Source organism: Xyrauchen texanus, chromosome 3 (genome assembly GCF_025860055.1).
Source record: "Xyrauchen texanus isolate HMW12.3.18 chromosome 3, RBS_HiC_50CHRs, whole genome shotgun sequence".
NCBI lineage: Eukaryota > Metazoa > Chordata > Actinopteri > Cypriniformes > Catostomidae > Xyrauchen > Xyrauchen texanus.
In genome coordinates, this window is record NC_068278.1 from 4,296,937 (window position 1) to 4,309,747 (window position 12,811).

General features: G+C 38.5%; 1 protein-coding gene across 2 annotated transcripts in view; it reads right to left on the bottom strand.

Annotated features, from left to right (window-relative positions):
* Window positions 1-5,843: 5,843 nt before the first annotated feature.
* wbp1 (WW domain binding protein 1) overlaps window positions 5,844-12,811 on the bottom strand; it is a 39,015-nt gene continuing 32,047 nt past the window's right edge. For both annotated transcript variants that reach the window (XM_052096412.1, XM_052096421.1), the window contains one exon: window positions 5,844-9,855. In XM_052096412.1, coding sequence (XP_051952372.1) covers window positions 9,467-9,855 — 389 coding nt within the window. In that variant the 3' untranslated portion in view covers window positions 5,844-9,466. The remainder of the gene's footprint in view (window positions 9,856-12,811) is intronic.

Consider the following 12,811-nt stretch of genomic DNA (forward strand, 5'->3'; position numbering starts at 1 on the left):
ACACATAGAGTCCTGACTTCCTGATTTAAATACTGGCACACTGACTGCATTTTTCCATCCTAAAGGAAATGTACTTATAGAAAGATTGACAAGATGTGTCAGTGGTTTAACTAAACACAGTTCTATATTTTTTTTAAAAGCAACTATTAATCAAATAGATATCATTGGATTTGGAATTTGACAATTTATTAATAATTTCTGCAATTTTTGTCTCCGTAACCTCTGTAATATAAAAGGAATCTGCAGAAGTCACTCCAGTTGAATAATTGAAATCTATAGACTCAAAATCTTTTGTTAGTTCTTCTACTGATTGCACAAAATATGAATTTAACTCATTAGCCATAGTGGCATTATTATTTATGTTAAGTTCCTTTATCCCTTTGTGTTTATTTGTTTTATTAGTCAGATTGTTTAAATGTCTCCAAATGGAATTATTATTGCCCTTAGCATTACCTATAAGTTGAGCATAATAGGAAACCTTTGCTTTACGTAGTTCTAGTACCACTTTATTTCTTAAACATTAAGTTAACAGATCAGTATTCAGTTTTGAGCATAATGATTTTTTTTCAGAGCCAAATCTCTCTTGTTCATAAGCTTTCTGATTTCATTACTTATCCATGGTATAGTAGTTTCTTTCTGTCTACATCTTTTTTGTTTTATAAATGTATCTATTAGTCCTGAGATAGCTGTAGTCATAGAATTACAACACTCGTCTACATCATTCACAGCCATGATCTGTTCCCAATTTAAGTTATTAAATTCTCTTTCAATCTGCACAGTTTTAGCTTCAGGAATGATAAATGTTAATTTATCACAACCAGATTTGCCAAAATACTGTAGCCTCTTTCTAGTCAGTTTCCTAGCTGTCAGAATCATGTTGTGATCTGAGAGACCTGTTATCAAATTGTACGTCCTTGTTATACGTTCTGGTTTATTAGTAAAAGCCATATCAATAAGTGTTTTGGTCTGCCTTGTGATCCTAGTGGGCCCTTTAATCATTTGTAGATAATTAAATTTTGTCATGATTGTTTACCATTTTTGTCACACCAATTAATGTTAAAATCACCATACCATATATAGTCTCTTTATAAGAATCAAGTAGTTTAGCTACAATACTTAATTCATCATAAAAAGTAATGTTATGAGAAGGTGGGTTATAAAGAACAACAATATTAAAATTCATTGTAGATGATAAAATTACATTCAAAGCTAAACATTCCAGAGGGGTTTTCAATTCAACTGTATGACATTTAAATGTATCTTTTATGTATATTAAAACTCCTCCCCCCTTGCCTACATCTCTGTCCTTTCTGAAACATTGATATCCAGCAATGTCTATCATATTAGTTGATACATTACTGTGAAGCCAGGATTCTGTTAAACAAAGATAATCCAAATTTGAGTCCATAAGGAGTAGAGATCTGATCCCTTTTGGAAATTAGGCTGCGAATGCTTAAGTGTCCACCCAATATACCTTTTGGTTTACACTTAACATCCCAGAGCACTCTAGCATGATTAACAGTTTGGAAAAATAGATATTGTTTTTGTTTTTGTACAGCGCGACTATCCGAGCCATTTGAGTGCACTAATGGCGTCTTGTTCGGTCCTCCACATGAAGCAGCGCGCCTCACTCTATCCCCAGACCGAAAATGAAAGGCCACGTCATCACTCCAAGCCACCACAGCCCTGCGGCCAGCAGCCACAGCAACTCCCGGTACATTCCCCGAACACGGATCCATCAGACGGGGTGACTCACCGGTCCCGCCGCGATCGGCCACACACAAGCGGCCAAGATTAAATGTACTCCGTCCTTCGGCTTGGCGCTGATCCTGTGGTTCCTAGCTCTCAGCCAACAGCCCCCGTAGCTCCGCTCCGCTTTACCCTTCTGGTTGGTTGCAAAAGAGTTGTTTCCCTTCACAACTGTTGAAAAGCCATCTTTCAAAAAGTTGAACAACACATTTTAATTGCACCAGTTTTTTCAGTTTCATTTGAAATTTCAGTTAAAATAAATAAATAATAAAGTTCAAAGTTTGAAATTAAGCTGCCTTGCATTATTGTGTAGGCTATTGCTTAACAGTGTTAGTTGGTTTGAACATGTACAATGTAGCGGTGTGAAAATGATGATACCGTAGCAAGTCTAATACCTAGAATATCAAAATCCACAAAAGGAGGTAGATCCTAAACTATGGATAGTCTTCCGAAAATATTTCGGGACTCAGACATGCTCACAAAGTGACCGATCCGGTCATAGTTTGAATTACAGGGGGTACTGGGGGGTACTATACCCCCCAATGAAGACCCAGTACCCCCCAAAGGGACAGAAATATCAGTTTTGGGGGGGTCAGATAATTTTTCTGATATTGTGAAAAAATATATTTACGGTTACAATATAAGTCAACTCCTATTTTCACTGTAGGAACATTTTAATGTAAAGCGATTTCAGACACCCCTATAGTGGACCGTGCCATTTTTAACCACCGTGGCGGCTAGAAGCAATGGAGATAGAGAACGGTTTGCTGCTGACGTGCATGGATAATTGTAAGTTGCTAGCTGACGTCTAGCTTGTTGATTTTACAACCTTCATTTATTAACGTGTTTTGTTCTTTCATAGCTCATGTCACGTCTTCATATATTGAATTACCGGCTACTTACCTGTAGGGATGGGACGCTTACCGGTTTCAATATAAACCACTATAAAATGTATTGACTACATATGGTTACACGTCGGCCTTGTTGACATGCCCTGCTTTTAACCTTTAGTGACACATCTTACTGGAAACAACAACAGTTTACTTTGCTCACCCAACAACAAAACGAGTCATCGCCCATATTTCTGCTTGCATCATCTGATTGTGGAGAACTATGTTGTGGTTTTCTCTCTTCAGGTATGTTTCCACTCAAAAATAATTTCTCTTGACCTTTTATATGCTCAAAGCGCACATAACAAAACAGTTGGAATGTAAGGGCTGGCATATTGAGGTAAACTCATAACAATGTTACCGTGAATAAGACCCTCGGTCATTGTCCATATTAAAACAGAACATGTAAAGAATAACCTTCATGTGTTGACTGAGCAAATATAAATGTCCTTAAAGGAATAGTTCACCCAAAATTACAATTCTCACATCATTTACTCACTCACTTTGAAGGAAAATCTTCATTTGAGCTCAACAGAAGAAAGTCATGTACATGCACAGCTCTGTAGGTCCATACAATGCAAATGAATTGGTACCAAAAAGTTGAAGCTCAATAAAGCAAAAAAGGTAGCATAATAGTAATCCATACGATATGAAAGGTGTACGTGAGAAACAGATCAATATTGCAGTTGCTTTTTACTATAAATATCCTCCCTGGCCAGTAGGTGGCGTTATGCATGAAGAATTTGAATCGCCAAAAACAAAAGAAGAAAAAAGTGAAAGTGGAGATTTATAGTAAAAAAGGACTTAAATGTTGATCTGTCTCTCACCCACACCTATTACATAACTTTTTTTTTATCCCTTTTTCTACCAATTTGGAATACCCAGTTCCCACTACTTAGTAGGTCCTCGTGGTGGCGAGGCTACTCACCTCAATCTGTGAGGCGCATGACACCACGGAGACTCACAGCATGTGGAGGCTCATGCTATTCTCCGCGATCCATGCACAATTTACCACTCACCCCAAACAGAGTGAGAACCACTAATCGTGACCACGAGGAGATTACCCCATGTGGCTGTACCCTCCCTAGCAACCGGACCAATTTGGTTGCTTAAGAAACCTGGCTGGAAGGAGCAGTACCCCCCCAATTATGGTGGGGTAATTCGCACTCTGGATCCGGTCCTGACATACTGTGAATAAGATCTACTGCTTTTATAAAAATGTTACTACTTGAGTCACTACTACAATATTAATCCGCTGTACAAGTTGTGGTATTCATAATGTTTTTGCATCTGATTATGATTTTAATAGTCTTGTTAAAAAAATAAAGACAATTAATAATGTTACTGTGGACCTAAAGGTAACATTTCAAATAACTGAGATCATTTAATTGTATTGCACTAGTGTCATTTCTCACGTTCCCAAAGCTGTTTATTGAACTTCTTTGACAGAAATGTGTGCTACGTCATCAGATTTCTTAATATTTCATTAAATACATTAAAGTGTTTAGTGTTATATTGTCTCACTAACATCTAATCATTTGTGTTAAATGTGTCGTTTGACTCCTCCACCGCATTATACTATGACCTTTAATTAAAGATATATGAAATGACATTAAACGTGCAGGTAACATCAGCCATTCAGCAAAATAATATTATTGAGTTATGTGAAGTGTATTACTAATCTGTTTGATGTTTTCCTGGTCAAACATATAACTTTCCATAACATGGAAGACAGTTCATAAGTATATAATATTTATATTTCAATATATTAATGTTAACCGAAATCATCACCATAGTTTGCTGGATGTCATTCAGACACATGCAGTGGGTCATTTTACACAATGAATGTCCACACTGATCCTGCCCATTTAATCAGATGGACATTCATTAGTCGTTAAGCTTGACCTGTATGATTTATCAAATCTTCCACACATCCCTTTCATGATTAAATATAAAGACATTTATAAAAGTATGTTTCAAGTCAAAAAGGAACCGAATTTTAGGATTGACCCACATAACAAAATAATGTTTCATTGAAAATTGGTGTGCTTAATATTTTAATAGTCTACTGAATACACTACTGGTAAAAAGTTTTGAAACACTTGCTTGAAATGCTTCACATGATCTTAAAAATCTTTTAATCTGAAGGTGTATGCTTAAATGTTTGAAATTAGTTTAGTAGAACAAAATATAATAGTGCCACCATATTCATTTATTTCACTACAAACGAAAGTTTTTTTTTTTTTAAATAATCTTGGACAGAATAATAAAGAAAAGAAGTCAATAAGTGCCCAACATAGATGGGAACGCCTTCAATACTGTTTAAAAAGCATCCCAGGGTGAAACCTCAAGATGTTGCTGGAGAAAATGTCAAGAGTACATTCTAGGCAAAAGGGTGACTACTGTGAACATGCTCAAATATAAACGTTTTGATTTATTTGGGATTTTGTTTAGTCACAACATAATTCCCATAGTTCCATTTACAGTATGTTATTCCATAGTTGTGATGACTTTACTATTATTCTAAAATGCAATAAAATATATAAAAATAAAGAATAAGTAAGTGACCCTAAACTCTTGACCAGTAGTGTACATGTATGCTGAGCAGTGATATTCACAGCAGGTACAATGCAGCTAAAGACACACCTTAAGGAAAATGGTCAAAAGTGCAATTTCATATAATATTGATGTGTGAAAAGAAATAATAACGGCAGGTTGTTTTGATGAAAGTCCTTCTTAAAAAAAAAGAAAAAAAAAAAGGGAGGTGAAAAGGCCCCAAAGGGGGTTATAGTGATATCGTGTAAATATAGACATATAGGGCAACATTTGTCAACTAATGCAAATAATTTTGAGACAGCAAGATAAAGAAAAGAAATAAAGATAATACTTACTCAGAATCACTACTTCAGAAAAGGGTGCACGATTTCCTGTTCATTTCAAGTTAGCATTTATTACATCTCAAATATTCCGTAAACTAATGAAGCTTCATTGTGATTGGATGAGTCGATGTGAGCCCACTTTAAACATTCAGAACAAATCTCTTCTTTTTATGGGACCTTTAGAACCTGCAACAGGGGCCTTTTACCCCCAAACACCATCCTTTCAGTTATTGAAAGACTTTTGTCTCTTTACTGAGAGATTTGATTAATAAAGATCAGACGAGTGGAAACTCCACAATTCAGACGGTTGAGTGTCAAAGCTGGTTTATTTTTTATTACAAAAATAAAATACAAATGACTATAGAGTAACACAGCACTAAATAACTCACTAAATAAACCTGACAGTAAAAACCGATGGAGTGCGTACTCCAGGTAGGGAAGGAGGTATTGCCCCAAGTGGAGGAGTTCAAGTACCTCGGGGTCTTGTTCACGAGTGAGGGGACAATGGAGCGGGAGGTTGGCTGGAGAATCGGGGCAGCGGGGGTGGTATTGCACTCGCTCTATCGCACCGTTGTCACGAAAAGAGAGCTGAGCCGGAAGGCAAAGCTCTTGATCTACCGGTCAATTTTTGTTCCTACCCTCACCTATGGTCATGAAGGCTGGGTCATGACCGAAAGAACTAGGTCGCGCGTACAAGCGGCCGAAATGGGCTTCCTCAGAAGGGTGGCGGGCTTCTCCCTTAGAGATAGGGTGAGGAGCTCAGTCATCCGTGAGGAGCTCGGAGTAGAGCCGCTGCTCCTTTGCGTCGAAAGTAGTCAGTTGAGGTGGTTTGGACATCTCCCTAGGGAGGTGTTTCAGGCACGTCCAGCTGGGAGGCCTCGGGGAAGACCCAGGATTAGGTGGAGAGATTACATCTCCTAACTGGCCTGGGAACGCCTCGGGGTCCCCCAGTCAGAGCTGGTTAATGTGGCTCGGGATAGGGAAGTTTGGGGCCCCCTGCTGGAGCAGCTGCCCCCGCGACCCGACTTCGGATAAGCAGTTGAAGATGGATGGATGGATGGAGTAAAAAACACCTCTCAGTGCTCGCATCTTCCCTTCTGCATCACAGGAAATCAAACATATGAATGGTCTCGCCACACACACTGAAATCAGTCAAGCACATCATCACCTCATCCAAATAAAGCCACTGTCAGAGTAAATGAAACACAGATTAGCAGAGCAATGATGAGCCTAAAAAATCATGGAGTAAAAACAGGTTTACAGACGTGTACATGAGTGACATTAAATATGATTTATTAAACACATTTGAGAAGCTCAACGTCTTCATGTATCAGAGAAACTGCATCAACCAGCGTAAATAATCATGTCCAAATCCTCACATTTTACATCTGGTCATTTATTGATATTATGTGACACATACTGAGGCGTTTATGAGCGAGTAATAATTCAGTTAGTACTGAAAATAACAAACATGAAACAAATCATCATGGCTTCAAAAATACCATTAATGAGTCTAAACTGAAGAAATAAATGTCTATAATAGCAATAAACGGTTTGCTAGTTTTACACAAAAATGAGATGAGCAGACATGGCACAAGATATCGAGATCGGTACTGCGGTACACATCAGATGTTGTTTGCATAGTCTAGTCAGTTGGTTTGTGTAGTTTTTCCCTGGGAAAGGCACAGAATCTGTAAACTTTGTGTAAATTGTGGACGGGTCAAAGAAATTCCAGGAGTACAACAGTGAGTAATCTGTAGAGATGACACGATTCAGTGCAACACACAGGAAATAAACACGAGACGTTCATGATGCTGAAATAATGACACGTGTGAAACACCATGAAACATCTTCTCTGTGTGTGTGTGTGTGTGTGTTTGAAGCTCTTTAATGCTGGTAAATGTGTTCATGTCATTTCAACCTCAAACATGAAATAAAATTAATGTTCATACACGGATATACAAACATCATGCAACTATGAACTATGAAAATGTCCTGGTCATATTTTACTCCACAAACAGAAGAAATGAATTATGTTTTCAAATAGATAATGAGACCTATTTTAGTACCAAAATTGTAGGATTTTGCTCAGTGTGACATGGTTTTCATGACAGTTGTGCACATTTAAAATGGATTTCAATATTATAATAGCACTCTCTTGTTAATGCTTTTCATTTTTCACTGATTAAAAAAAGAATAATTGTGGCAACAGGTTGGAACAGTCTTAGCTGTTACTCTTGTATTTGTGTATCATACTCATCACTAGACGGCGCTTGAGCGCTAAAACAGCTGGTATTTAAACTGGCACATATGATAGAAGTCAGTTTGTTTGGAAGAGGGAAGCATGGGATTATTCTAGCACCTCCAGCGAAACTCATTGCAGTCCTGACTGAGAAACTTTGTTTCCAGTTCAATCATGTGAACTTTTAACTGTAATGAGAATCAAAACAATGGGAACTGTAAAAGTAAAACATCAGATTCATTTCAGTAATGAGAATTGCGTGGTCAATGGTGCAACAAATCTCAATGGTCCTAAACATATGATTTCTGTACATATGAAGCTGTTTTGGGGTTAAATATTTTCTTGGCAGGTTTTGTAAGAATCACTACACAAACTCCACAATTCTACAGTATAAACCTGTAGGACACACACTCAGTGTACAGGGAAGGGCTGAAAACAATCATTCTTGTTCTTTTGTTTTCATGAAAAGCATCCTGTGATCATCTGGTATTGTGGTCTGAGCATCAGCAGAAACCTTTGAATGAGCCCATCTGGCAATCTCAAGAAGGCAAATATTCCCACACACACAGCTTTAACATTTATTTAAACACGCCACCACTCAGTGTTTTATCTAGAAGAGAAGTATTAGATTGATGTGACACTGAGACGCTCATCTCCATGAAACTCAAAGCGTCTCTGCTCCTGAAACAAAACGTGTCACACATTTCAGTCAGATCACATGAACAGTGTAAAACACAAGGCCACTAAAATCTTTCAAATCAGCTGTACAACTGCAGCAGCACGTCGAGAGACACAAAGCAATATTTCACCCAAAAAATGAACAATTCTCATCAATTACTCAACTTTCTGATGTCTCAAACTCATATGACTTTCTTTCTGGAAGTATGAGGTGGTTTTGTCAATGGGGTCTTTCAAGGCATCAAAAGTAATCCAGTGATTTAATCCCTTTCTTCGGAAGCGTGTACAGTGTTCTGCACATGTGTCAAGCACGAGGAAGTGTTATCAAGCTTCAAATCATGATTTCATCAAGGAGACTGCAGAAGTCAAGATTTATAGTAAAAAAGGCCCTTTCTCACCCAAAACTAACCGTATCTTATCAGAAGACATGGATTAAACCACTTGATTACCTTTATGATGCCTTCATGTGCTTTTTGGAGCTCGGTTGACATTGTATGAACTATCTAAATATCTTTGTGTTCTGCAGAAGAAGTCATACAAGTGAGACATCATAAGGGCGAGTAAATGATGGGAGAAAGATAATCTTTGTATGCACTGTTCCTTTAATGATAGTGATGAAATGATCATGCGTGTTTATCAAAGCAGAGACTCATGGGGATTTTATAGATTCATACATTACACGGGTCACTCTGAGTACATACAAATTCATGCCCCCATTATAACCTCTAAACTGCTGCCGATGTCATCTTTAACACCCTGCTGAAATGTGTGCGTGTGTCGTTCCTCTGGGACGAGCTGCACATGTGACCGTCACTCTGGGGATGATGTCATGGTGCAGCTGTGTGACAAACAAACACTCCTCTCTAGTTCATTTCATCAGTGTGTGGCAGAAAAACACCACAAAAACAAACGGCAGAAATATGAGCTCAAGCTGTTGATCAATATCAAAAATCAAGTTCCCCTTCTTTGTGTTTATGACCTTTGTGCTCCATTATTCGCAGGATTTATTGCAAGAATCAGATCACGAGTCAGTCTGCAGCGCTGGTGTCATCAGGCGACAGTTCTTTATCCACGAGTGTCGGTCGCCCGGAGCAGCACGCATTGCCTGGTCCCTGGCACACACGACCCACCTCCTCGTCTACGTCCAGTTGGCACACGCACACCTCAATGCCCGAGTCACCAGTCACGTGTCGGCGCCGCGTGTTCAGTTCGTCGGACTCCTCCACGGCGGCCACCACATCCCGATCAGACCAATCATGGGCTGTCTCCTCCACGGGTGACTCGAGAACCACCGCTTCCTCTGATTGCCCACTGGGGAGCAGGGCATCTGGGGGCATCTCAGAGTAGGGTGGAGGCGGGGTCGGGGGGTGACCTACAACCTCCTCATAGTCGGGCAGCTTGCAGTCGCTCCAGAACCCTGCGAGTGATTCAAAAAGACGGATCAGAAAACAGAGACTGTCCAGACGCTGCGTGCGCTCTTTTACAGCTGAAGTGGCATCACGCCAGTCAAACGTTGGCATAACAACAATCTGAGCAACGTGTCAGATAGACTGTAACTGAAAGAATCATCATCCCACCACATTTATGAAACTGCTATATAGCACAACAGTGTCTGACCACTATTTCCAAAAGTATATGAAAATCAGACAAAAAGACAAAAGATACAAGACCGTGTACTTAACATGTTTAATAAAGGAACAAACTACAATCCCATGAAGCATTGCAAAATGAAAAACAATGTAAAATATGAAACTATTGACTCAGTTGATTATAAGTATATTGTAAAATATTCAGAATTATTCAAATAAATAAGTATCTTGAGACAAGAGTGACTCGATTGCATCATAGTGCATCATGGGAGTGGGAGGAGCAGCAGCAATCTTTTGACGTGATTATCTGATTTGTGGATCTTTTTTAAGATTAAGAACCAACTGTTTATAATGCTGTTTATTATAATTCTGTAGCTTTCTTACTTTTTCTATTTATTTCTTTTCAAAAGGGAGACTTTTTTTTTACACATATGTACGAAGAGTGGATGTCGCATCATTCTTAAAAGTGTAACACATACTTCAATAAAATAAATGGTTTCAAGTCAATTATAATGAAGTGTTTGCTCAAAAATAAATAAATAAAAAACTAGTTTTCACTGATAATAGAAATTGTGTAATACCATGATATTTTCTGAGATGGTTATCATACCGTTGCAACCCTAAAATATATATATACACACACACAAACACACAGCAAAAAAAAAAAACGTCCTCTTACTTTCAACTGCTTTTATTTTCAGCAAAGTTAACATGTGTAAATATTTGTATGAACATAATATTCAACAGACATGTGACTAACAGAAATGGAATAATGTGTCCCTGAACAAAGGGGGGTTCAAAATCAAAAATAACAGTCCGTATCTGGTGTGGCACCAGCTGCATTAAGTTCTGCAGAGCATCTCCTCCTCATGGACTGCACCAGATTTACCAGTTCTTGCTGGGAGATGTTACCCCACTCTTCCACCAAGACACTTGCAAGATCCTAGACATTTCTGGGGGAATGGCCCTTGCCCTCACCCTCCGATCCAACAGGTCTCAGACATGCTCAATGGGATTGAGATCCGGGCTCTTCTCTGGCCAAACACTGACATTCTTGTCTTGCAGGAAATCACACACAGAACGAGCAGTATGGCTGGGACACACCACCCCAGACCACGACGGACCCTCTCCCACTCGAGTACAGGCCTCAGTGTAACACTCATTCCTTTGACGATAAACACAAGTCTGACCATCACCCCTGGTGAGACAATACCGTGACTCGTCAGTGAAGAGCACTTTTTGCCAGTCCTGTCTGGTCCAGTGAAGGTGGGTTTGTGCCCATAGGCGATGTTTCCGGTGATGTATTGATGTATTGCCCCGGCCACATCTGCAGTCCTCATGCCTCCATGCAGCATTCCTAAGACACGTTCACGCAGATGAGCAGGACCCTGGGCATCTTTCTTTTGGTGTTTTTCAGAGTCAGTAGAAAGGTCTCTTTAGTGTCCTAAGTTTGTAAAATGGTAACCTTAATTGCCTCTCGTCTGTAAGCTGTTACTGTCTTAACAACCGTTCCACAGGTGCATGTTCATTAACTGTTTATGGTTCATTGAACAAGCATGAAAAACATTGTTTAAACCCTTTACAATAAAGATCTGTAAAGTTATTTGGATTTGTAAAAAAGTATCTTTAAAATACAGTGTCCTGAAAAAGGGATGTTTCTTTTTTGCAGCGTTTATATAATGTATTGCAACTGCATGTATAATATTGCATTTATACTGTATTGTTACATGTTTACTGTTTGCATGTGTAATGTGTACTATTTAAAAGAATTTACACTGATATGTAGAACAAGTGCTAAAATGGTACTGTCTCTTTAAGAATAGCATCAGTTCAGCGAGTGTCTCACAGAAGAGTCTTGTTCATCACATATTAATGAGAGTGGAGTCAAGGGCTTCTTTACATCATCCATGCTATGTGTGATTAGTACAGCAGTTGGAATAAATAGTTTCAGCAATGCATCACGATTCATACTCAAATGAATCAGAATCGATTCGGAGTTCAGTTGAAATCACAGCAGAGCAGAGCAGTGGTGCACACCAAAGACAGATGTGGAAACAAAGAGGTGAGTTAAGTGCATACACTAAAGTCAAGTGCCCAAACATGACCGTTTGCAGACCAGCTGTATCAAACATATGACCATTTGTGCCCGAATTAAACTACGATCCCAAAATTCTTAAACAAACCCACGAACATGTTCCATGTTTTGTTCACAGCTCATACTGAATGTAAAATACCAGTTTATGTAATGTGACTCATTCTGATATTTAAAGAGTAAAAACTACATTTTGAAGAAACTGAAAAAAGAAAGATGTTGAAGGACAAGATGCATCAGTTACAATCGAATCATTACCCTTTAAATCGTAATCGAATCGTGAGGCCAGTGAAGATTCACACCTCTAGTGATTAGAATTAGATATTTCTATTTTTGTTGTTTTTAATCAACAACTGACTGTTAAGAACAGAACGGATATTAAACGAGACATTATTCAATGACACACATTATAAGGAATGAGTCAAACCAAATTTTACTCTCAACACAGAGTGAAAGGATCTCGCTGCTTAAAAAAATTATCTTCGGATTTTCAGAAAAAGTATCAGGATCGTTCAAATGGAGATCACAGTTTTTACCCATCCCTAATTATTTTTAAGTCATACAAATAAAAAAAAATGTCCATGTACCCCTGGAGCCTGTTTCAGTAACTCAGATTTGGAAATCACTGCACTAAAGCACGGCACATTGTCAGAGGGTTTTTCCTGCATTTAAGATGTTTCAAACATAATCAT